The sequence below is a fragment of the Aotus nancymaae genome, unplaced genomic scaffold (genome assembly GCF_030222135.1).
Source record: "Aotus nancymaae isolate 86718 unplaced genomic scaffold, 86718_ANA_hifiasm-v0.15.2.pri h1tg000124l, whole genome shotgun sequence".
NCBI classification, from domain to species: domain Eukaryota; kingdom Metazoa; phylum Chordata; class Mammalia; order Primates; family Aotidae; genus Aotus; species Aotus nancymaae.
This window is the reverse complement of record NW_026988539.1, coordinates 862,222-888,367: the sequence shown is the minus strand read 5'-3', so window position 1 is coordinate 888,367 and position 26,146 is coordinate 862,222. Positions and strand designations below refer to the sequence as shown.

The 26,146-nt window shown below is 61.2% G+C and overlaps 1 protein-coding gene across 1 annotated transcript; it reads left to right on the top strand.

Annotated features, from left to right (window-relative positions):
- Window positions 1-720: 720 nt before the first annotated feature.
- On the top strand, window positions 721-24,907 carry ONECUT3 (one cut homeobox 3). Its single transcript, XM_012435794.2, has 2 exons — window positions 721-1,906; window positions 24,615-24,907. Exons 1-2 carry the CDS (start codon window positions 721-723, stop codon window positions 24,905-24,907), a joined length of 1,479 nt encoding a protein of 492 aa, XP_012291217.2.
- The last annotated feature ends 1,239 nt before the right edge of the window (window positions 24,908-26,146 follow it).

Here is a 26,146-nt window from a genome sequence, read left to right as displayed (position 1 = left end):
TGGGCAGATGCTGGCACCTGGGGCGCACAGAGGCCCTGATCTAGCCAGCGGACCTCCCTTTTCCCTCACTTCCCCCAGTAAGAGGTCGTGGGAAGGGGGCTGTGACTCCCTAGGTGTGAGCGGGGGAAGGGGTAGCTGAGCTTGCAGCAGGGACTCAGCTCCTGGGGGTCTGCAGGGAAGGGGGGGACACGTGCATCCGAGGCGACCGTCCAGCCCACACTTCCAGAAACTCCCTGGAGATGGACTTGGGGGCTCCAGGCAGGAAAGCCACATTCGGGACTCGAGAGAGAACCACACGGAGACGCGAAACCGGAGACGCAGGATCGAGGCCCCCAGCCCCACCTGGACAGTCTGTCCTCCGACCCCCCGCCCGCTGTCCCCCGAGTACGGCCGGCCCGGGGGGACGCCGAAGCCCCAAGTCTGCCCGACTCCGACCTGCCTGGTGCTCGAGGGGCCCGGGGCGGGCGGGGAGCTAGGCTGCGGGAGGCCGCGGCGGCGGGAGCAGGTGGGCGGGGGCGCTGACGTCAGACCCGGGCCCGGGCGCCGGCGGCCGCTCCCCTGCCACATCCTGGTGGCCGCGCTCGCAGCCGGGCCGGGCCGTGCGCCGCGCAGCCGGGCAGCCTCGCGCGCAGCCACCGGGGAGCGGGCGGGAGTCATGCGGCAGCCTTGAGCACGCGGGGCCGGCGCTGAGGAGCGCGCGCGGCGGGCGGGCGGCCGAGCATGGAGCTGAGCCTGGAGAGCCTGGGGGGCCTGCACGGCGTGGCCCACGCGCAGGCGGGCGAGCTGCTGAGCCCGGGCCACGCGCGCTCGGCAGCGGCGCAGCACCGCGGCCTGGTGGCGCCCGGGCGCCCGGGCCTGGTGGCCGGTATGGCGAGCCTGCTGGACGGCGGCGGCGGCGGCGGGGGCGCCGGGGGCGCGGGCAGCGCGGGCGGCGCGGGCGGCGGCGCGGACTTCCGCGGGGAGCTGGCGGGCCCGCTGCACCCCGCCATGGGCATGGCCTGCGAGGCGCCGGGTCTGGGCGGCACCTACACGACGCTCACGCCTCTGCAGCACCTGCCGCCGCTCGCGGCCGTGGCCGACAAGTTCCACCAGCACGCGGCGGCCGCGGCCGTGGCCGGGGCACACGGCGGCCACCCCCACGCGCACCCGCACCCGGCGGCCGCGCCGCCCCCGCCGCCCCCGCCGCAGCGTCTGGCGGCCAGCGTGAGCGGCAGCTTCACCCTCATGCGCGACGAGCGGGCGGCGCTCGCTTCCGTGGGCCACCTCTACGGACCCTACGGCAAGGAGCTGCCCGCCATGGGGTCGCCGCTGTCGCCGCTGCCCAACGCGCTGCCGCCCGCGCTGCACGGCGCCCCGCAGCCCCCGCCGCCGCCGCCGCCCCCGCCGCTGGCCGGCTACGGCGCGCCGGGCCACCTGGCCGGGGACAAGCTGCTGCCGCCCGCCGCCTTCGAGCCTCACGCCGCGCTGCTGGGACGCGCGGAGGACGCACTGGCCCGCGGGCTGCCCGGAGGCGGTGGCGGCACAGGCGGGGGCGGAGCGGGCAGCGGGAGCGCCGCGGGGCTGCTGGCGCCGCTGGGCGGGCTGGCTGCAGCCGGGGCGCACGGGCCGCACGGGGGAGGCGGCGGCCCCGGCGGGGGCGGCAGCGGCCCCAGCGCGGGCGCGGCGGCCGAGGAGATCAACACGAAGGAGGTGGCGCAGCGCATCACGGCGGAGCTGAAGCGCTACAGCATCCCGCAGGCGATCTTCGCGCAGCGCATCCTGTGTCGCTCTCAGGGCACGCTCTCCGACCTGCTGCGCAACCCCAAGCCGTGGAGCAAGCTCAAATCCGGCCGCGAGACCTTCCGCAGGATGTGGAAGTGGCTGCAGGAGCCCGAGTTCCAGCGCATGTCGGCGCTGCGCTTGGCAGGTAGGAGCGTGGGGCGCTTGGCCAGACCCGTGGGGCGCCGGGGCCCGACGCCCCAGCACCTAGCTGGCGGCGGCCTGATGCCCAGGGCCAGCTCCCGAAGCCCCGCCCGTGCGCCCGGCCGCCCGCGACCCCCTCGCAGGGAGCTAGACCGCTATCCGCGCCCCTGCCCGTTTGTACCGTTGCCAAAAGGGAAAAAGGGATTGTGCCGCCTTTCGCCACCCCCCTGTCGCCGCTTCTGCCCTTTCAGGAGCAGGTAGGGGTTCTCTAGTACTGTTTGGACTGCTGGGAGGCCTGGAGCCCTCCCCAGGCCGCCCTCAGGAAAGCTCATTGTGTGTGTGTGTGTGTGTGTGTGTGTGTGTGTGTGTGTGTGTGCGCGCGCGCGCGCGCGCCTGTTCAGGGGAGCTGTGTCCCCGAACGAGCTGCTGTTGTCAGCTAAGGTGCCACTCCCCTCCTCCAGCACTGGTGGAGAGGGGCTGCTGAGCCCCCAGCCCCGGGCCGCAGAGCTCCGAGACGGTGCAGCGGGCGCCTGCAGCCCAGCAGCAGATACCGAGCCCGCGCTCATCCCCCCCTGCCCCAGCGCGCGCTTCTTTGTAGTTCGGCCCGGCGATCGATACCCCCTCCCTCTCCCCTCCGGCCGCTGGCAAAGGTCACCCGAGAATGGCGGGGGAGGGGCGGCCCGGGGGACCCTCGGCTCGCGCGGCCCAGAGGCCTTCACACCCGGCCCCGGCGCCCGCCCCGCGCAGTTTGGCCCTGGCTCGGGTGCGCGCGCCCCTGCCCGCCTGGCTTTGGGTTCTGGTCTCTCCTGTCTACTGCTCCCCATTCTGGGTCGGAACACGCTGGCATCTCTGTGTTTTTCTCTCGCTCTCCGTGTTTCTCTTATTCCTGCTCCTTCTCTCTGCTCCCTTTCTGTCTCTCTGCCTCAGTCTCTGTCTCACACTCAGCCACCGGCCCCCTGGGGACCCTCCTCCCTCCTCCTTCCCAGCTGACAACAGCTAAGTCCACACCTGCCCTCTGACCAGCCCAGCCAGGCCCCCATTTCCTAGGCGGGGGGTGGGGGTGCAGGAGAGCCCCTGGCCTAGGTGGGGGTCACTTTCCCTGGTGGTGCTGGGGAGGGGCTGCCCACCCGGGGCACAGGGACAATAGCCGCGGCGGCTGGCGCCTGATCGATCGCTTCTCTGAGCACAAGGGCAGGAAAGGCGGGGGCTCTGGGAGGCGCCCCACTAGCAAAGACGCTGGGGGGGTTGTGGCTGTGCCCCAAGGCAGCCCAGCCAGGCAGGGGGGCAGGGAAGAGAGGACAGCGGGGCGCCTTTGCTGTTCCTCCCCAACAAGCCATTTCCTCCCTCCACCCCAGGGGGACCAGACAACGCCCCCTAGCCTGGACCCACAGGCTGGCCTCAGTTTCCCCCTTCTGCAGAGCAAGCAAGATGACTAGCTGGAACCTTTTCTGGGATTCTTAGATTTCTCCACTTTGGAGCACTGGAAAATAAATTGTCTTTTGACTGTGGCAGGATAATCTTGTGCCCAGGGAGGTCACGTGAACCTGGACGGTTTGAGTCTGTCCTCTCCCCATGACACATGCAGAGATACCCGTGTGCCCATCACAGACAGGTGGTCACATCCTCACCCAGCCACGGCCCTCAAGGTGAGGTGCAGTGCGGGGCCTCCGGTGGCAGAGGGCACACGCCTGGCTGCTACCTTTCTTTTTTTCTTCTTTCTTTCCTTCCTTCCTTCTTTCTTTCTTCTTTCTTTCTTTCAGCAGCGTTTCACTCTTGTCACCCAGGCTGGAGTGTAGTGGTGCGATCTCGGCTCACTACAACCTCCACCTCCCAGGTTCAAGTGATTCTCCCGCCTCAGTCTCCCAAGTAGCTGGGATTACAGACACCGGCCACCACAGCGGGCTATTTTTTTTTTTTTTTTTTTTTTTTTTTAATTTTTAGTAGAGACGGGGGTTTCACCACGTTGGCCAGGCTGGTCTCGAACGCCTGACCTCAGGTGATCTGCCCTCCTCGGCCTCCCAAAGTGCTGGGATTAAACAGGCCTGAGTCACCGCACCTGGCCTAGCTGTGACTTTTAGACACCAAGTGGCTGCCATCACACCAGTAAGGCAGGGACGGTTTTTCATCGCGATACCCACCGCCTCCTGCCTCCTCCCCAGCACGTATTTGGGGGCACTGTGTCCACCTGGGTGCACCCGGGGTCCACGCACTCTCCATTTTTCTCACTGTCACGTTGTGCAACATGACCCAATCTGCAACATCGCGCTACTGGAATTGCAGATTTGGGGGCCAGAGAAAACGTCGGCCAGAGCGTCACAGAAGGACAAACCGCAGGCGACAAGTCCCATGGGGGGGGTCCCCGCAGCCGGGTCAGCAGCACCCGCCAGCCCTGCGTGGAGACCTGGAGACCGCCTGCTTGCCCTGCACCCCGTCTGTGTTCGCTCTTGCCGGCCCCACCGCCATCCAGGCCGCCGCCTTCCCCTTCCCGCCGCGTGTGGAGTCTCAGGTGGGGAAACAGCCTGCGTTTGTGCCTCGCCTTCCTGACTTGTGACAACGACAGTCTCAGCTCTGGGTTCCCGGGCTTCCCGTCGAGGAAGGGAGAGTGACAACAGTCGCCGCCGTCTCAGGGGTGCGTGGGGGACCGGAGGGGTGGGCGCTGCGCCTGGCACCACCGAGTCCCCGGAGGGGCGCTGGGGTGTTGAGGACGGTAAACCTGGACCACCCTGCCCGCCGCGTCCCTGCCGGGTCCGCCGTCCCCACCGTGGCCCCGCCGCCCGGCCCCGCAAAGCACCGTCCCTGCCTCCCCGGCCGCGCGCTTCACGCCGTTAGCGCTCCGCACCTGTGGCGTCTCAGGTGCGCTGAGGGCCGCGTCTACACCGCCGGACTCCGCCTGGGACGCATGAGGTGGCACGGGCGAGGGCCGCGGGGTCATTAGGCTCCGGCCGAGGCCTTTAGTTCCGGTCGCTGCGCAAATGAAAAGCGGTTAAGTGGCGGCAAATCGCGGCGGTTAGAGGGAGGCGGCGGGGCGCGTCCCGGTCTCCACAGCGACGCCCCGAACGCCCGGGCTCATATAGGGAACTCGGCCCCCTCCGCCCCATTTCAGCCCCGCAGCGGCGCTGAGGACTTGCCGCCCTTCCTCCTCCTGCGTCGCCATCCCCCGCTCCGCAGGCGCCGCGGGCCTCCCCGGGCAAGTTTGCGCCCCGGGTCGCGCTTCGCGCGCTCGCCCGGCTAGGGTCGGCCACGCGTTTCCGCAGCTGCCAAGCGTCCCGCTGGGTGCCGGGGCCTCGAGGGAGACGGGGACAGGGAGGGAGAGACCCGCAGGTACAGACAGGGAGGGAGGGAGAGGGGTGGAGAGGGAGGTGGATGGAGGTGGAGATGGGGGACAGGGAGACGGAACCGGAGAGTGCGGGGAGAGACGCAGAGCGGAGACACGACGGGAGGAGGGAAGCAGCCCGGGAAGGACAGAGGTGCCGGCGAGATGGGGAGAGAGGCAGAGACAAAGGAAAAGAGACAGAGAGAGGAAGGGAACTCGGGGCGCTGGAGGCCACCTGTGCGCACCCCGCATCCTCCTTCCCCATCATGGGGTAGGACCGGGGAGAGAGGAATGGGTGGTTTCTTTGTTTCACCAAAGCACGCAAGGAATCCCACGGCAGAACTCTGGATTTCCGGCCCCACTGCCTAGTCTACCTGCCTCAGTTTACCCATCTGTAAAATGTGCGCGTGGGGGCGCCGAATTCCGGGTCTGACACTCTCAGATTCTGGGCCCCTCTAGTTCGGGAGTCCTGCAGCCCCCAAGCCATTCCCACGGGCCGGGAGCCTCACCCCACCCCCACCCCAAGGTCCTCCGAGTCCCGCAGCTTCGGCGCTGCCGCCTGGTCGAAGCCCTCCCCTGGCGCCGTCTCCAACAGTAATTATGGGACAGGGGCTGGGGGAGGGGCGGGCGGGCTCCTCGGCGGGGGTGGGGGCGGTCGATGAATTCGAATTACCGTCTCTAATTCATCACCGTCGCCGGGTCGATAGCTTCGGCCGTCTTCAAATATTGTTTAAATTGCAACTCCGGAGGAAGAGTATTTTTTGTAACTGATCAGAAAAAATATGTATCTGGATAATACAAAGTTGGGTGCAGGCGGGTAAAGAAGGGCCTCATCTCCTCCCGGGGGCACCGTGGGGAGGCGGGAGCCCAGAATCCCTGAAGGATGGTGGAGCCCAGTGTGGGGGAAACCGAGGCAGGGAGGTCCCCCACAGGTGGATGGGATGCTTTGCCCTTAAGCAGGACAAATTGTCCTAGGGACAAAAATCAGCATCCAGCATGGAGCTGCAGGCTGAGGGCGTCTGGCGCAGGGATCGGGCACTCTGCTCGGTGGTGGGTGAGTGGGGGGATGCCAGGGACTGGGGGCCTTCGGGGGTGGAGTTGGGCAGGACGTAGCGGCAGAACCGCTTCCCCACCCAGGCTCCTTCCCGCCCTCTCTCCCCCACCTCTTCCCCTACCGGATGCCAGCATCAAGGGCTGAGGCTGACATGGGAGAGGCAATCCAGGAACCCCTCAAAGGGACAGGTGTCCGCCCACTACAAGCACTCTGGACAGCCCCACCCAAACTCTGGATGAAAGGAGGGATGAGGGGCCGAGGAGGAGGAGGAGAAGAGGGAAGGAAGGGGAAGAGAGGAGGGAGGTAAAGATCCCTGCGCCTTTTGCAAGAAACCCACTTTTCTCTGCAAGGAGTCCACACCTCTTACGGACACCCCAGAGAAAGATGCCCAGCCCGACTAGCCAGTAGAGATAGCCAGCGTCGGGGGCCTTGGAGACCTGGGTCTCCCCTGGGCTCTGTCCCTGGCTGATCCTGGGCAAAAGGGCTTGAGCCTCAGTTTACTTATCTGAGAAACGGACAGAATGAGATCACTCTGGAGAGGGTGTGTGAGGTGCCGGAGGGGCTCGGGGGTCTGGAGGGGACACCGCAGGTTCCCACAAGGAGGCACGGAAGGCGGACAAACCTAGGGCCTGCCCAAGCTGGGAGAACCAGACCCTTGTGGGACTGTCCTCAAGGCACAGGTGACTCTGCTGCCACCAAACCAGCACCCTCCCCCTAAACCTCAGGGCCTGGGATGGAGCAGCCCAAGGACTCAGGGATCAGGTTCCCACCTCCCTGCAGAGGGGGAGGGAGAGGAGGGCAGGCTCTGAGGTGGGGAGGGGTCCCACTGGGTGCCCACAGCCCTCTTCTCCTCAGCTCACCCCCGGCCAAGACATTTAAAGCCCGATGCGGTTCCCATGCTCACCCTACGGAGTCGCAGGCTGAGGGTGAGGAGAAAGGCGCTCGCCAGAGCCCCGCACTGCTTCTGATCCGGAGCCAGCTTCTGCCTGGAGAGGCCTTAACGGGACGGGGGCGTGGGGGTTTCAGGCCCCCTACCCCACTGAGTCTGGTGGGTCTGACACTGGGCAGGGAATGCCCAGGCTATCTGGCCTCCAGCAGAGTTGGGGTGGGATTCCAGGCAGGTGACACCTGGGGACGGAAGGCTGGTGGGGGGATTCCAGGCAAGTGGCATTTGGGGACTGAAGGCTGGGAGGTGGACTGAGGGCAAGGACCACAGAGAAGGGACCAGGGGGTGGTGGTGCCTTCCAGGTTCCCAGCCACTGGGGCGATCCTCAGGTGGGGACAGGTGACCAACCAGTTCCGCATCCCCACCTCAGGAGAGCCACATCCTTTAGGGACGGTGAGGCCTGCGCTTCCCCCAAAGTTCCTCCAAGTGTGACCGTGTTGTGGGCGTGTGAGTCCCCTCCCCTGGGAGGCCACCCTGGAGACTCCCAGAGAGGAGGGGGGAGCCAGGTCCCAGCTTCATCAAGTCCAGCTCAGAGCCCCCAGGACCACCCCCACTTCTGCTTTCCCTGGCAGACCTCCCCCTCCCAACACCGGCCTCAGTCCCAATCATTCCTGTCTGTAGCCTGGGAGACAGAGACGCTCACCCCCACATCAAAGAGGGGTCTGGGGGAGTCGCTGAAGTGGTGACGGGCTGGAGCTGGCATTTGGCTCTGAAGTCCACTTAGCCTGAAGTGCTCGAACTAATCATGAAGGGTTCATTCTTCTCCCTGAGTCTCCCTCCCATTCTGTGCTGCTCCTACAACCATTACCACTCTAGTCTAAACCACTACCATGGCCCCCTCCTCCTCCTCCTCCTACTCCTCCTCCTCCTCCTCCTCCTCCTCCTCCTCCTCCGTGGTCTCCCAACTTCACTCCCCTTTCTTCTTTTTTTTCTTTTTCTTTTTGAGATGGAGTTTTGCTCTGTCGCCCAGGCTGGAGTGCAGTGGCACCATCTCAGCTCACTGCAACCTCCGCCTCCCGGGTTCAAGCGCTTCTCCTGCCTCAGCCTCCCAAGTAGCTGGGATTACAGACGCCCACCACCACGCCCGGCTAATTTTTGTGTTTTTGGTAGCGACGGGGTTTCACCGTGTTAGCCAGGTTGATCTCGAACTCCTGACCTCAGATGATCCACCCTCCTCAGCCTCCCAAAGAGCTGGGATGACAGGCGACAGCCACCCCGCCCAGCCCACTCCTCCTTCCCGATGCTGTCTCCCCCACATTCTAAGAGGGCTTTTCATGACCGATTTGGAGCTCGTGGCCCCCTGGCTGGCACCCTGCCCCGTGGCTCCCCAGAGCCCTAAGATACAAATGTGGCTTCCTGTAACGGCCTACAGTGCGCGACCCTGGCCCCCCGCGTGGATGTGGGAGGGGACTTCGGCCGGTGGGACCAGCAGGGACAAAGGCAGGGAGGTGGGAAAGTCCTGAGCGGCTGTTAGGAGGGAGGCTGGGCCTCTGTAAGTCCCGGCAGGCAGCCCGGCTTAACCAGGGAGCTGGGGAGGGTTGGAATCAAGTTCTTAATTAAATATGGGCCCTGATCAATAGGGAGAAAAGCACTGGTGGGGGAGGGGAGAGGCTGGACCAGGAGCCAGGGAGACTCACCTGACCTTGGGCAGTCCTGGGGCACCTACAGCCTCAGTTTCCCCTCTGCCAAATAGGTGCCGATGTGAGGGGGGCTGAGAAGCCGGCCCCTTTCCTGAGCCTTGTCGAGTGGGCGGATGTGGGGTCGATGAAGGACCCCACCGAGCTACCGAGTCACGAGCACAGAACCACAGATTCACAGCAGAGAGAAACAAGGGCTCGGAGATGGGCCTGGCGCGGGCTGCTGGAGAGGCGCGCGCGGGTCACAGGTGCAGACGCACCCGGGGAACACGTGTGTAGACGCCCACATTCACACTAGGACGAGTACAGACTGACCCGGGGCCCCCGTGCGCCCCTAGGCAGAGTCTTGAGCAAGCAGGGCCCCAAAGTGGGGTGCAGGGACATCGGGAAGAACCCCCGCCCTCCCTGGACACAGCGGCTGCGCCATCCGGAGACCCTCCGTGCGCCCCCAGCCGCGCCCGCCAGACCTCGCGCCGACCCTCAGGGTGTGGGACGCATGACGAAGCTCCCTTTCCCGTCCAAGGACTTGGGGTTGGGGAATAGGAAATGGCTGTGCCTCAGTTTCCCTCACCCAGCAAAGGCCGTCCCGCAGCGCCCAGGAAGCCGCCGAGTAGGGCTGGGGCTTCCGTGTTCCACAGGTCGGTCCTTGGCGGGTGTGTGGATCCCGGAGCGCGCCCATACCCCACCCTCAGCCCGGCGCCAGGAGACCCGGGACCCAGGACCGTGCGCGCCTGCGGCCTCGGAGCCTCAGGGTCACTGGCGGGGCTCGGCAGAAAAGCGCAGCTCCCAGCAGGGCCCGCTAGTTCACCCCCGAATCCCACCCCCGGGGAAATCACGCCCGTGGGGCGCGAGTGGCCTTCCTCCCCCTTTTACCCCGTCTGTCGCTCCAGAACCTCGGCCATGTTGGGTGCGCTCAGCTCCAGTGCAGCGGGAGCACAGGACACGCGCCTCCTCCCCGACTCCACTGCCTCGTTTTTCCTCCCTGGTTCCTTAAAATAGTCTACATTCTTTTGGCCAGGCCGGGAGGCTTGCGCCTGTAGTCACAGCACTTTGGGAGGCCAAAGTAAGAGGATCACTTGAGCCCAGGAGCTCCAGACCAGCCTGGGCAATAGGGAGACCCCATCTCTACAAAAAAAATGGTTTAATTAGAGGGATCCGGCCGGGTGCGGTGGCTCACGCCTGTAACCCCAGCACTTTGGGAGGCCGAGGTGGGCAGATCACCTGAGGCCAGGAGTTTGAGACCAGCCTGGCCAACACGGCGAAACCCCGTCTCTACTAAAAATACCAAAATTAGCCGGGCGTGGTGGCAGGTGCCTGTAATCCCAGCTACTGGTGAGGCTGAGGCACGAGAATTGCTTGAACCCAGGAGGCAGAGATTGCAGTGAGCCGAGATCCTGCCATTGCACTCCAGCCTGGGCTGCAGAAAGAGACTCCATCTCACCAAGAAAAAAAAAAAAAAAAAAAATTAGCCAGATGTGGTGGTGCACACCTGTGGTCCCAGCTACTCAGGAGGCTGAGCCAGGAGGATCGATTGAGTGAGGGAGGTCGAGGCTGCAGTGAGACGTGATCATGTCCGGCCTGGACAACACAGACCCCATCTCAAAAAAAAAAAAAAAAAAAAAAAAACTACATTATTTTGCAAAAGTTAACACATTCGCCAGGTTCCAAAATTAAATGCAAGCCCGGGGGGCCTCCAGTCCCCTCCCTTCTGTGCCTCACGGTCTGTTTCTCCGTCTTGCAAAAGGCTCCCCTCAGGCAGCTCCGGGGATACATTCTTTTATCTTCCCTTTTATTATTATTATTATTTTTTAAGAGCAAGGGGAGCTGCAGACGCTCCGTGAATTTTGCGCGTCCTGGGCCTTTTTGCCGGCCGCCTAGTACTCCCCCGTTCGTCGGTTTCGGGCCTTCCCGAGCCGCGTCCCCGCCCCGCTGACATTAAGGCCGTTTCCAGTCGTCCTCCGTCACCATAGCGGCCGCAGTGAATAGGTCCGGGGCGGATCGTTTTTGCGAGCGTGTGTTTGTCCGAGGATTAATTTCCCAATAATTGAAACGCTGGGCTGCCCCCCCCACCCACCCCCTTTTCTGGGTGGCCGCTGCGGCCGAGGCTTATCGCCGATTCCTTTCCTGTCATCTTTTTCAAATCATTTCTCACTGCGGGCGCCGCGTCTCCGTGACATTTCTTCCCTTTAATCAACGCCTCGTGCGTGTGTGGTGTTTGCCAACTCGCTTTGCCCCTGTATGAGGGTGCCTGAATGGGGGGGGGGGCTCCGTGGCTGAGTGTCCCGGGCTGAGAGCTGCCCCCTGACACCCCCGTGCCCCCACCCCACGGCGGCCCAACCTCCAGATGGAGCCACGAGGGAGGGGCAGCCCCAGACTCCAGGGGGAAGCCAGTTTCCCGGTGAAGTCTTTGAAAGGCTCAGAACTAATTTGAAAATGCAGCCATTAAAATCCCATCAGGGGAGGCAGTCGGGAAAAGCTGGAGGGAGAGGGTTGGGGGCAAGAGGGAGGCAGGACCCCTCCCAAGGCTGGGCGCCCACGGAGGCCCAGGTGGGCTCCGAGGTCACCCGAGATGTGGGCGGGGGCAGGTGTGGGGAGGGGAAGCCACCCAGGGGGGACGGACAGCGGGGACGGAGTGGGGCCAGATGAGGGGCGGCTAGGGAGGCCTCTGGGGGTCCCTGCCTGGGGCATGACTCAGCCCCGTCGCCTTCGAGAAGGTTCCACGGTTTTCCACCCCTGGACATCAATTTTCCGGCTCCTCCAGGGATGCGGGTGTAGACGGAGGGGGTAGTCCTGTGATTCAGGCCCCTCAGAGTAGCTGGACGTGTGACCTTGGGCAAGTCACCCACTGTGTCGGTTCTGGAGAGGCCATGGGGGGGTGGTCAGGGGGACAAGACACCAGCACGGGGGCCGTGAGTGCACCCCACATCTGGGGCCGGGCAGCTGGCGGCCGAGGCAGGACGCGTCACCAAGGAAACCGGTCAACATCCCGGCCAGAGACTGGGCTCCGTATTGAATTGTCTGAGTGCCGGAGGTGGCCGGAGGGAGGGGTTGAGGCTCCAGGACGCTGGGGCACAGGCGGACGGCGGGTGGATGCGCGTGGCTTGCTGGTTTGGGGCACTGTACAGACAGTCGGACACAGGGATGGGGGATGCGCTCGTGGATCGACCATCGCTGCGTCTTGGGGCCATTTCTTCTCCCCGCTTTGGGCATCGCCCGGCTGTCTCCGTCTCTTCTAGTTGGTCTTTGATCTCCTCCCAGGACCTTGGGGACCCCCAGGAGCCTCCAGGGCCCCCTCCTCCTGGTGCCACCCTGGCGTCAGAGTGCTGGCGTCCTCTGAGCTTCGGGGACCCTCCGTGCAGCTGTCCCACCGCCTGGGCTTGGTCCTCCAGTCCATCCTCCCTCCAGCCACGTGTGTGTCCACTCGGAGGCCCCGCAGAGCCCAGCGGAGCCCGCGCCTCCCCCCCAATACCCGCCCGAAGGCGTCCTCCCTCCCCATTTTCCGGACTCAGAGCAGAGCTGGCCTGTCTCATTGGGAACAGAGTCCCAGCCGCAGCTTCCCACTCCCCCGTGACTGGGAGCAGAGCCCAGCTCCTGGACCTGCCTCTACCTGGCCTCACGCAGTAGCGGCTCCGTGAATGGCGAATGAATGAATGAAGGAAGGAAGGAAGGAATGAATGATGAGCTGCCAGTCTGCCCAGTAGCTGCTTGGTGAATGAATGAATGAATGAATGAATGAGTGCGCCGCCAGTCTGTGCTTTAGTGTCATTCCTTCATGCATAGACAGCTTTGAGGACTCTCGGGACTGCTGCCCGGCGGGGACACAGGGTTCTGGGTCACTGCGTCCACTTGATAAACCAGGAAGCCGATGTCCAGAGAGCCCAGGTGTGCGTTCAAGACCACTCAGCCCGTGGAGCCCCCCACAGGTCTCCGTTGCCCCAGTGGTGAGGGGAGCTGGGCGAGGCAGAGAGGAGCCACCCCAGGGTTGAGGGGACAGGGATGTGCATCCCACTCTGCGGACTTAACCCACACTCACCCCAAGACTCTCCACAGGCTCAGCCCTCCTGTCTCACGTCCACGCTGCGTGACTGCTGTACCCACAAACGGATGTCACGCTGAGATCGGCTGGCCCACCCACCGCCCCTCCAGGGCCCCGCAGGCTGACTCCTGCTTTCCCGCCCAGAATGGGGACAGCTCTGTAATAGTCATTGGTGTGGGGGGTTTGGATGCTCGGGGCCACCGACCCCCCATCGTGCTTGAGAGCCTGTGCACGCCACACACACACACACACACACACACACACACCTCGCCCTCCTCCCCACCAGGGACTTGGGAAGCCTCAGGCAGCCCCACGCAGGCACACCCGACAGTGGATGGAGGTTGGCACCCTCAGCCCGCACGTGGCCAGGGTCAGGTTGGTGCGGAGGCACCCACGGGCCCGCTGTAGGACGCAGGGGCGTGACGATGCTGCACCTTAAGCCTCCCCCGTGAGAAGCACAGCCCTCCAAAGGCCTCTGGATGAAGGGGAGGATGAAGGGGGAGAGGAAGAGGGGGCGGAGGAAAGAGGAGGAGAAGGAAGAGGGGGATGCGAGGGAAGTGAGTGAAGGAAGGGGAAGAAGGAAGGTAAAAAGAAGGAAGGAAAGGGAGGAAGAGAAAGAAGAGCGGGCATGGGAGAGGGAGGGAGGGGTGAGGGGGAGAGGGGCTGGTCCCCTCCTGGAGGACGATGGGGAAGGGGGGATGGGAGGAGGGGCTGGTCCCCTCTTGCAGGATGATGGGGAAGGGGGGATGGGAGGAGGGGCTGGTCCCCTCCTGGAGGACGATGGGGAAGGGGGGATGGGGGAGGGGCTGGTCCCCTCTTGCAGGATGATGGGGAAGGGGGGATGGGAGGAGGGGCTGGTCCCCTCCTGGAGGACGATGGGGAAGGGGGGATGGGGGAGGGGCTGGTCCCCTCTTGCAGGATGATGGGGTTGACAGGTGGGCCGGAGCTTGGGCTGCGGCAGTGAGTGAATCCAGGGCTCCCGCTCAGCTGCCAGCTTTCTGCTGAGGGCACTTGGGGAACCCCCACTTTCCCGCCCGGCGCTCCTCCGCAGTGGCTGCGGGTCGTCCTCAGCAGGACCTTTCAGCTGGGCTGAGACCCCCTCCATGCTCCACCACCCTCGTGTGGGGCAACCCAGGGACAGGTGAGTTGCTGCACGAGCACTCAGCCACTGCCACACCTGCACTCCGCGCTGGGCAACAGAAAGGTCTCAGTCTCCACGAGGCTGAAAGGAGGGACAGTGGCTGGTGGGAGTCCCGGAGGAGGAAGCCCGGGCTCTGCTGGCAGGGAAGGGAAGGACTTCCTGGGGAGAGGCCATTTTGGCTGGGCTTTGAGGAATGTGTAGGAGTTCTCTGGCTGGGATGACCCAACTTTCTTTTTTTTTTTTTTTTTGAGACAGAGTGTTACTCTTGTTGCCCAGGCTGGAGTGCAATGATGCAGTCTCGACTCACCACAGCCTCCGCCTCCCAGGTTGAAGCGATTCTCCTGCATCAGCCTCCAGAGTTGCTGGGATTACAAGCATGCGCCACCACGTCCGGTTACTTTTGTATTTTTAGTAGAGACAGGGTTTTGCCATGTTGGCCAGGCTGGTCTTGAACTCCTGACCTCAGGTGATCTGCCCACCTGAGCCTCCCACAGTGCTGGGATTACAGGCGTGAGCCACCTCGCCCGGCCCAGGAATGACCCAACTTTCTAATTTTGGCCTCAGTTTCTCCATTTCTCCCACTCCTGGAAGATCCCGAGAGAAATCCCAAGTCTCAAGGCCTTGCTTGAGGGAGGGGGAAGCGTGGCGGTGGGAAGGCAGGGGGATCCAGAGCCCAGCCCCTCTCAGGGAGCCCCAGCTGGGAGCTTGGAGCCTCAGGTGAGCCCTGCCGTTTTCATTAAGCACTTCTCTGGCTAATCCCTTCCCCACAGCCCAGCCATGATCAAGACCATCTTACAGCTGGGGAAAATGAGGCTAAGGGCAGCAGATCAGACCACCTTCTTGTGCCCTGGGGTGGTCAGCTGCCCCCAGCACCTTTTAGAAAGGCAGGAAGGGGGACAGAGCTGGTGTGTGGGGGCCCAATCCCAGGGAGTCTGCAGGAAATGCCTTCAGCCCTGGCCCTTTCCTGGGCTGGGGCGGGGGCGGCTGCCCTCTGCTGGACACATCGGGAACGGCAGAGGTGACTGAGCCGAGGGGTGGCCACGCCCCCGGGACCGCCCCCGGGGCCCCCCACCCGGAGAGTTCTGGATCCCACCTGCACAGCAAATAAAACACCACCCTGTTGGTACTGGGGCGGCGGGGCAGGCCCTGGACGGTGCCCTGGGTAGGGAGGGTGGACACTATGGTAAAGCCGCCATTACTGGTCTCAGATGTGGGCGTGGAGTCTCTGTCTCTTCTGGTTGATCTGTGAACTCCTCTCAGGGCCTTGGGGACCCCCCGGGAGCCAGCCCCAGATCCTCCTCATCCTTAGATTCCAAAAAGACTGATAACCGTTGGGGAGACCAGTCGGGCGGGGCACCTGGAGTTCTCAGATCAGACCCTGTCTTGGGGGTGACTGCTGCTGGAATCAGAGCATCAGTCCCTGGCGTCCTGGAGGAGGCGCAGGGCTGGCTTTGGGGATGGGCATCCTGTCGCAACTCATGGGGCCCCCGGACAGAGCGGGTGAACTGCTGTAAGAGCTATGGGAAAAAAGTTAAAGAAGAGGTGGTGGGAGGGGTGACGGGGAGCTGTGGGACTAGACAAGGAGTGTCAGGGTAGCCTCGTAGGGAAGGAGATACCTGAGCAGAGGCTGGGAGGAGCTGAGGGGGGCAGGAGGGGATGTGGGGAAGAGCACCCAGGCAGAGGGAACCGTCGTGCCAAGGCCCTGAGGCTGGACCCTGCCAGGGAGGCGGAGCTGAGTCAGTGAGGCCAGGGCGGGAGGCAGGAGGGAGAGGCAGCTGGTGGTGGGTGAGGAGAAGGAAGGGCCCGGAAGAGCTCAGGAGCCCAGAGAGGACTGGCCTGCACCTGGACATGCCTGAAGGGGGTGCATCATCCTTACAAAGGAGGGGACTGAGGCCTGCAGGAGGATGGGACAGGCCGGGTCCTGGAGCAAGCCTGCCAGCTGGCCCCGCCCCGCTCCTCCTCCAGCTTGCTGGCCAGGGTCTGTGTCTGGGGCCACTCTGGATGTGGCCAGCACTGGATACTCAGCCTCGGGTTCCATCACCAGTGGCTGGTGGTGATGGAACCCAAGGCTGACTATCCAGAGCTGGCCACATACTCGGAGACTCCCAGGGTGAGGATGGGGCTCAGCGGTGTTGATGAGGGTATGAAGGAGATTAGGGGAGGTGAAGAAAACAGAGGAGGGGTGAGTAAAAGAAAGATCATGGGGGAAGTGCGGGGAGGTGGAAGGTGGTGGAGATGGAGGTGGTGGCGGAGGCAGAGGTCGAGGTGGTGGAGAGGGAGGCGATGGAGGCAGGGGTGATGGAGGTAAAGGTGAGGGATGTGGAGGTGATGATGGAAGTGATGGAGGTGGAGGTGATGGAGATGGTGGAGGTGAAGAAGACGGAGGTGGAGCTGGTGACAGTGGTGGAGGTGATGGAGGTGGAGATGGTGGAGATGGAGGTGGTGGAGGTGGAGGTGATGGAGGTGGAGATGGTGGAGATGGAGGTGGTGGAGGTGGAGGTGATGGAAGTGGAAATGATGAAGGTGGAGGTGATGAAAGTGGTGGAGGTGGAGGTGATGATCATGGAGGTGGAGGTGATGATGATGGAGGTGGAGGTGATGGAGGTGGAGGTGATGGAGGTGTTGGAGGTGGAGGTGGTGGAGGTGGAGGTGATGGAAGTGGAGATGATGGAGGTGGAGGTGATGGAGGTGGTGGAGGTGATGATGGAGGTGGAGGTGATGGAGGTGTTGGAGGTGGAGGTGGTGGAGGTGGAGGTGATGGAAGTGGAGGTGATGGAGGTGGAGGCGATGGAGGTGGTGGAGGTCGAGGTGATGGAGGTGGAGGCGATGGAAGTGGAGATGATGGAGGTGGAGGTGATGTAGGTGGTGGAGGTGGAGGTGGTGGAGGTGGAGGTGATGCAGGTGGAGGTGGTGGAGGTGGAGGTGATGGAGGTGTTGGAGGTGGAGGTGATGGAGGTGGAGGTGATGGAGGTGGAGGTGATGGAGGTGGTGGAGGTGGAGGTGGTGGAGATGGAGGTGGAGGTGGTGGAGGTGGAGGTGGTGGAGGTGGAGGTGATGGAGGTGGAGGTGATGCAGGTGGAGGTGATGGAGGTGGTGGAGGTGGAGGTGGTGGAGGTGGAGGTGGTGGAGGTGGAGGTGATGGAGGTGGAGGCGATGGAGGTGGTGGAGGTGATGGAGGTGGTGAAGTGGAGGTGGTGGAGGTAGAGGTAATGGAGGTGGTGGAGGTGGAGGTGATGGAGGTGGAGATGGAGATGGAGGTGGAGATGGAGATGGAGGTAGAGGTGATGAAGGTGGTGGAAATGGTGGAGGTGGAGGTGGTGGAAGTGGTGGAGATGGAGATGATGGAGATGGAGGTGATGGAGGTGGTGGAGATGGAGGTGGTGGAGGTGGAGGTGATGCAGATGGAGGTGGTGGAAGTGGAGGTGATGGAGATGGAGGTGGTGGAGGTGGAGGTGATGGAGGTGGAGGTGGTGGAGGTAGAGGTGATGGAGGTGGTGGAAATGGTGGAGGTGGAGGTGGTGGAAGTGGAGGTGATGAAGATGGAGGTGGTGGAGGTGGAGGTGATGGAGATGGAGGTGGTGGAGGTGGAGGTGATGGAGGTGGTGGAAATGGTGGAGGTGGAGGTGGTGGAAGTGGAGGTGATGAAGATGGAGGTGGTGGAGGTAGAGGTGATGGAGGTAAAAGTGAGGGATATGGAGCTGGAAGTGATGAGGTGGAGGTGGTGGAGGTAATGGAGGTGGTGAAGGTGGTGGAAGTGATGGAGGAATGAGTGATGGAGGTGCTGGAGATGGTGGTAGAGGAGGTGGAGGTGCTGGAGGAGGGGGAACTGGAGGTGGAGGCGCTGGAGGAGGAGGAGGTGGAGGTGATGGAAGAGGAGGTGCTGGAGTGGAGGTGATGTGGAGGGTGTGACGGGATAGCACTGACCCCGTGGCGCAGGAGTGGTGAAGATGTTGGCAGCACTGGAGACTGTGGAGGTCTCGTGGCAGAGGTGGCAATGGCGGGCCCTGGCAGCATGAGGCTGGTGGTTGGTACAAGGGCCTAGTCCAGGGCTTCCTCCCGGCTCCCTGTCCCCACTCCGAGCCCCTCAGTCCTCCTCTCCCAGCCTCAGTGTTCACTTCCGCACAGGGGGCCCAGAACCACCATGGCCTCTGGGGTTGGCACGGGGTGGCCTTCAGGGCTGGCGTGGGGGTGGCCCCAATTCGGGTGGGGTGCTGACGGGGGAGAGGTGGCGATGGTGATGGGCAGGGGGCGCACGGAGGGGCGTCCAGGCGGCCCCCCAGTCGGACTCACACCTCCGCCGGCGGCCGTGGGGGATGGGAGCGACGACAAAGCTGCTCGCGGTAAACAGCTCCGGCTGGATCGATCGGGGCTGTGAGGAGCTGTAATTAGATTGAACGCCGGGAATGGGGCGGCAGAGCCTCTTTTTGCTGCGATCGACAAAACGTGAAGTTTTTCCAGACTCTGCCAGGCCCGGCCCCTCCCCCAGCCTCGGCCTCTGGGGTCCCCATTAGGCACCAGATTGGAGCCTGGGAGGGGTTGGGAAAGGGACGGTCTGCACCCCGCCTCCCTCCCCCACCTAGGCCAGTGGACTCTGGTGTGTGGGCGGCCCTGATGGGACTGGCTGGCAGGCTTGCGGGGTGGCTCACCTTCTCTGTGTAATAAGGAGAAACACCCCTGCCTTATAGAATGATTGCAAGGATTGAGTCTGGGCGCTGTGATTCATGCCTGTAATCGCAGCACTTTGGGAAGCCGAAGCTGGAGGATTGCTTGATCCCAGAAGTTAGAGACAAGCCTGGTAGTGAGACCACATTTCTTATATATATATAATTAAATATATAATATAGATAAAGATATTTTATATATATACGTGTGTGTACATATATACGCACACACATATATGTATATATAATGTTGTGTGTTTTTTTGAGAGAGAGTCTCTCTTTTGTTCCCTAGTCTGGAGTGCAGTGGCACAATCTTGGCTCACTGAAACCTCTGCCTCCCGGGTCCAAGTGATTCTCCTGTCTCAGCCTCCCGAGTAGCTGGGATTACAGGCGCCCACCACCACGCCCGGCTAATTTTTGTACTTCTTTTAGTAGAGACGGGGTTTCACCACACTGGTCAGGCTAGTCTCGAACTCCTGACCTCAGGCCATCCACCCACCTTGGCCTCCCAAAGTGTTGGGATTACAGGCGTGAGCCACTGACCCCGGCCTATATATATATATATATATATATATATACACATATATTGAATTAGCCAGATGTGGCGGTGTGCACCCATAGTCCCACCTACTTGGGAGGCTGAGGTGAGAGGATCGATTGAGCCCAGGAGTTCAAGGCTGCCATGAGACGTGATTGCACAACTGCACTCCAGCCTGGGTGACCGAGCAAGACCCTGTCCCAAAACAAAACAAGAATTACTGTTAAGGATTGAGTGACGAGATACACGGAAAGCTCTTGACACAAAGATCCTGTGAGCTTTCAGAGGAGCACTGGCATTTCTGTCCCTACCGTAAATGTAGGATGAATTTGAATAAATTGGTAAGTGAAAGAATGAGTGAATGAATTAAGCGTTACAACAGGTAAGCAAGAAGGGCCTCCCTTGGAATTTCAAAGCCCCAGTTGACTTTTTTTTTTTTTTTGAGACAGAGTTTTGCTCTTGTTACCCAGGCTGGAGTGCAATGGCGCGATCTCGGCTCACCGCAACCTCCGCCTCCTGGGTTCAAGCAATTCTCCTGCCTCAGCCTCCCGAGTAGCTGGGACTACAGGCATGTGCCACCATGCCCAGCTAATTTTTGTATTTTTTAGTAGAGACAGGGTTTCACCTTGTTGACCAGGATGGTCTCGATGGCCTCCCAAAGTGCTGGGATTATAGGCATGAGCCACCACGCCCAGCCTAATTTTATATTTTAAGTAGAGATGGGGTTTCTCCATGTTGGTCAGGCTGGTCTCGAACTCCCACTCTCAGGTGATCCACCCGCCTTGGCCTCCCAAAGTGCTGGGATTACAGGCATGAGCCACCTCGCTCAGCCTTCTTCCTGGTTGAGTTTTGACTCAGTATTCCCTCTGAAAGAATGGGGGACTGGGTCCTCTCCCATAACCCTCACAGAGTGGCCAAGTGCCAAAGAGGTGAGAGATCAATTCAGTTTTTTGCATTTTCTTCCATGTTTCTTTATGCAGATAAAATATAAACAGTGGTTCTTGCCTCTCCTTTCCTACATAAAAGGCCCTGGTACACCGTTTATCCTTCAGGTTTTCCTTTGCCATCTTTCTAAATCCATACCCACACCCTCCCCCTCTGTCAGTCTCTCAGTATAGTTACAAATACAGTCTGTTGCCTAAATGAACATTTAGTAACTAACATTACTATGGTGTTGGTGAACAGCTGAGCCATGTAGAGTACTAGGATTGTACTGTCCACAGCTGAGCCATGTAGAGTACTAGGATTGTACTGTCCACAGCTGAGCCATGTAGAGTACTAGGATTGTACTGTCCACAGCTGAGCCATGTAGAGTACTAGGACTGTACTGTCCACAGCTGAGCCATGTAGAGTACTAGGATTGTACTGTCCACAGCTGAGCCATGTAGAGTACTAGGATTGTATTTCCTTTCCTGCAGAACTCTGATTTTCCAGGAGTTGACAGTTGCCAAACAAAAATTCTTCCCACACTCCCCAACAAAATTTAAAACCAACTCAATAGGATTTTCCACACATATTAGGTCAACTCTGATATGGATGGGGCTGCCCTCCATGCGCCCTGGGTCCTTTTGTCTAGCCGTCTTCCAGAGTCCTCCTCACTCTCATTTAGAGAATCCCTTTTCTCTTTCAGCTATGTTGCATTACATTTCCTGAATCCCACACCACCCTTTTTTGATTTACCTCCTCGTTTGAATAGAACACATCCTCCAGTAGCTTTCTGAGAAAGTGTATGTGGGAAGTCAAGTTTTGGAGTCCTCGAACATCTGATTATATCTTTATTGCACCTTCATGCTTGATGTTTTGATATTTAGCAATTCTAGCTGAATATAATTCTTCCTTGGAACTTCGAAAGCCTTGCTCTATTGTCTGCTAGTTTTTGAGAACCCAAAGCTGCTTTGATTCTTGATCCTTTGCGTGAATCTGGCTTTCTTCTGGATGCTTTTTAGGATTTTCTCTTTATTCTTGGTGCTCTGAAATTCTTCAACAATGAGCCTTGAGTGTCTTTTTCATTGACTAGCTGAGGACTTGATGTCCCACCCCCTTTTTTTAGAGCTGGAGTCTCACTCCATCATCCAGGCTGGAGGGCAATGTTACGATCATAACTCACTGCAAACTTGACCTCCTGGGCTCCAAAGATCCTCCCACCTCAGCCTCCTGAATAACCGGGACCACAGGTGTGAGCCACCATGCCTGGCTAATTTTAAATTTTTTGTAGAGATGGGGTCTCGTTTTATTGCCCAAACTGCTCTCAAACCCCTGGGCTCCCACCTCGGCCTCCCAAAGTGCTGGGATTATGGTCATGAGCCACTACATCCAGCCTATTTATTTTTGAGACAGAGTCTCACTCTGTCGCCTAGGCTGGATTGAAGTGGTGTGATCTCGGCTCACACCTTTGCCTACTGGGTTCAAGCAACTTCCCTGCCTCAGCCTCCCCAGTAGCTGGGATTACAGGTACCTGCCACCATGCCCAGCTAATTTTTTTTTTGCAGAGACAGGGTTTAATCATGTTGGCCAGGCTGGTCTTGAACTCCTCACCTCAAGTGTTCCACCTTACTCTGTCACCCAGGCTGGAGTGCAGTGGTGAAATCAAGCTCACTGCAGCCTTGAACTCCCAGCCTCAAGCGATCCTCCCGCTTCATCCACCCAAAGTACTGAGATCACAGGCATGAGCCACTGCACTTGACTGCCTTTAAACTGGAAACTCACCTTTCAATCCTGGATTGCTTTTCCTCATTGTGTGATCATCTCTTCCTCTCTTTTAGAACTGTCTCTTGATCAGGTGGCAACCCGGCTTCATCTTCATTCGCCTTCGAACTTTTCATTCTCTTTCTCTCATTCCCCATCTTGGCAGCTGCTTCGGCTCTGTTTTCTGGGACATCTGCTTCACTTGATTGCCCAGTCCTTACACGGGATTATTTCACTCTGGCTGTTGGATATTCACATTTTAAGAGCATCTTCTCACTCTCTGATGGTCCCTCTTACTTAACAGCATCCTGCACGTGTTTCACGGATACGGCATTTTTCTCTTAGCCTCTGGGAACAGTAATTATAGCTTTGCCTGACTGGTCGGTTTCTTCTGAGTCTATTCCTCCCCACCGCACTGTTTTTCTCCATTGTTCTCTCTCTCCTCCCTCCCTCATTCTCTCTCCCTCCCTCTTTCCTTGATGTTAGACGCGTTTCTTTTTCTTTCTTTTTTTTTTAAAGACAGGGTTTCACCATGTTGGCCAGGCTGGTCTTGAACTCCTGACCTCAGGTGATCCACCCGCCTAGGCCTCCCAAAGTGCTGGGATGACAGGCATGAGCCACCACACCCGGCTGATGTTAGACGCATTTCTGAAATGTGCAGTAATCCACAGGCATCAGTTGCATTGAATCCTAAAACCTGAAACTGGGGCCAGGTGCGGGGGCTCATGCCTGTCATCCCAGCACTTTGGGAGGCCAAGGCGGGCATATGACCTGAGGTCAGGAGTTTGAGACCAGCCTGACCAACATGGAGAAACCCCATCTCTACTAAAAATACAAAAAATTAGCCAGGCGTGGTGGTGGGCACCTGTAATCCCAGGTACTCGGGAGGCTGGGGCAGGAGAATCGCTTGAACCCGGGAGGTGGAGGTTGCAGTGAGCTGAGATCACACCACTGCACTCCAGCCTGGGTGACAGAGCGAGACTCTGTCTCAAACTGAAACCGCAGTTATAAGCCCCACACATTCCAGGTCCGAGGGAGTGAACTGAGTGTCAGCTCACACCCGAGACGTGAGTCACGGCAGAGGGAACGTTCATTTCTTTCTGTGGACAGACGTGTGGGGACATTTATCGAGCACGTCATCTATTCTAGGCTGTTCTGCAACCGAAAGAAAAGCTCTCTGTGCCATCCCAGCAGGCCACCACGGCTGGCACGGAGAAGAGACTGGGAGCAGAGACCCACTGGTACCACCTGCACCACTGGCCACTGCGGGGGGGCGACAGAGTAGCTGGGACTCCTGGAGAGAGACCAGGGCAGAGCAGCCTCTCCAGCACCACAGCCCCAGACCAGATTCGGGAGAGAAACAGATTCTGGTGGAGTTTCAAGCTGATGCCACAGATGAGTCCGCCTGACTTGTGGCCCAGCTTTTCGGTCGGGACGCCTGTGTCTCCTACCGACTGACGCCCACTGCACTGAGGGGAGGGGTCCACTTTGCCGCTGGAGCAGGAAGAGTAGAGTCGCCTCTGCCCTGCCGCACCAGCCTGAGCCTTGGCTTTCCTCCTGGTCTGCGGGCTGTGGGGCAGCTGATCCGTGCCGGCTGGGTGACCTGCTCAGCTGGGAGAGGAAGAGGCGGTCCCCGCTCTCTCCCCTCCTTCTCCAGTCTCCTTCCTCCTGACCTCCAGAGAGAGGGAGGCCAAGTCTGCGTGGTCTCACCATGTGGATAAGGGCACGGGCAGGAGGCAGGGTTCAGATGTCAGAATTGGGCTGTGGACTCACAGGGTCCCTGAGGGTATCCGGCCTCATGCAAGTGTCCCTGCTGCTCATCGCTGAGCTTGGTTGTCGGAGCCAGTTGCAGTGACACACAGCCTGTCATCCCAGTGCTTTGGGAGGCTGAGGCCGGAGGATCGCTTGAGGCCAGGAGTTCGAGACCAGCCTCAGCAACATAGCAAGACCTCCCCTTCACTCCGAAAGAACGGAAAGACCCTGGTTGGCCCATCGATTATGGGAAGGCTGCTGGGTTTTGTGACGCACCCCAAGACCCATGCATAGCCAACTATCTCACCCAAGTCTACAATGAGCCGAAAACTCACATGTGCTGTTTCCGTGTCATTTCCCCAGTACCGCCAGGCTGGGGCTGCAGAAAGGAGAAGAGAAAGTTACCAACACCTATTTCTGTGGTTCTTTAGGTCGGGAGCATTTGAGGGGAGGATGGGGTTTGGGGGTACACGATGCTTGGAGGGTGCGAGTGGGCGCCATGGAGGCGGCTGGAGAGGGTGGTGGCCATGCCTGCCGAGGGGTGCTCACGATGTCCCCTTTTTTGTCCTCCCCCCACCCCACCGCCTCTGCTTTCCCTGCCTGTCCTCACCTTCCCTTCCGTCTCCACCACCCTCTGGCTGCACCCTGGCCCTCCTGGTGTCTCCCTGTTGACCTTGTTGTTTCCCTGTCTCTGTGCGTCCCGTGTTCCCGCCATCCCTCCCTCCGCCTCTGCCCACATTCCCGTTGCTCCTGGGCTCTCCCTGGATCCCTCGGTGCATCCACCTTTCCCCGCGTCTCTCCTCCTCCCCCCTCCTCCCACTCCTCCTCCTCCTCCTCCCACTCCTCCTCCTCCTCCTCCTCCTCCTCGACGGTGCGCGCCGCCTGCCTCTCCCCGGCCTGCCACACGGTGGCGCTGCGTCCCGCTCGCCCGCCCGCCGCTCGCCCGCAGCCTGCAAGCGCAAGGAACAGGAGCAGCAGAAGGAGCGCGCGCTGCAGCCCAAGAAGCAGCGCCTGGTGTTCACCGACCTGCAGCGGCGCACGCTGATCGCCATCTTCAAGGAGAATAAGCGGCCGTCCAAGGAGATGCAGGTCACCATCTCGCAGCAGCTCGGCCTGGAGCTCAACACCGTCAGCAACTTCTTCATGAACGCGCGGCGCCGCTGCATGAACCGCTGGGCCGAGGAGCCCAGCACGGCCCCCGGGGGCCCCGCCGGCGCCACGGCCACTTTCTCCAAGGCCTGAGGCGCCCCGGCCCGCGCCCTCCCTGCCTCCACGGCCTGGGCGCTGTGCCCCCACGTCTCGTCCCCCCATCCTGCCTGCCCGGAGACCCGCCCCCAGGGGGCACTGGAGGGGGTGCTGTCCGGGCCCCCCACACCCGAGGGGGAAGCAGCACATCCCCCAGCCCAAGTGCACAAAAAGGACCCCCGTCCATGCCAAACCCCTCCAGGCCAAAGGAAGCCCTCCCCCCCCAGAGGGGAGGGGGTGACAGAAAGGGGTTCCCCAGCCCCCCCTCCCTTCAGGACGCCCAGAGGGCCTCGACAAAAACCAGGGCTCACTGTGTGGTCCCCTAAAGCGGGTCAAGAAGCACATACTAGAAATATAAACCGGGTATTTAAAAAAGGAATTTTAAGAATAACCCCTCCTCCGCCAGAGCCCCTGCCCCACAGAGGGAGGTGAGAGAAACCTTCCTTTCCCCAGCCGCCCGGCCCGGCCCCCCTCCCCAGGGTCCTCGGCCCCTTCCAAAGTCGCCAAAAACCCACATCAAGCCGGATCCTTACGGCCCCCCCGGCGCCCCCCAAAGCCAACCACGCCCGCTGGCAGGACGGCCCCCCCTGCGCCGAGAACTGAGCGCCACCCCGCCCCCCCCAGCGGCCAGGCCTCCTCGTGCCAAGAATCGCCTGCCTTAAAGTCTGGGGAGGGGCCTGCGGCGGGCGCCCAGCACCCACGGGCGAGCACCCTTCCCACCCATCCCGGCCGCAGGGGATGTGGGCTCCCACGCGCGGGTCACTGCCAGGGGCCCCGCCCCCTCTGTTGAGTTCACTTTACCTTTAGGCACCTTCGTGGGCGCGCAGGGAAGGACGCAGCCTCGGATCCCGGAGAAGACGCCCCGAGGTGCCCCTCTGCACCGGGCGTGGAGCCCCTTCCTGCATGGAACCTTCTGGAAGTCACCGCCCCCGTCTGCGCCCGCGTCGGGGGCTGAACTGGGCTTGCCGGGGGCAGCGGGCTGAACCTGGCGTTGGCTAGAAGACGCCGAAGAAGGTGGAATCCGCTTGCCCCATTTTTTTGCCAAAAAAAATTACAAGTGGGAAGGGTCGGAAATGAAGATGGGCGCCCCCCTCCCGCCCCGCGCCCTCCCGCGCTCCTCTCATCGGGTCAGGGTGACCCCCGAGACTGGCCGACCGCGGGGTTCAAGATCCGAGGCCAGAGGGAACCCCCTCCCGGAAGCCCCCCACCTCCGGCTGCCTCCCACGGAGGGGGCGG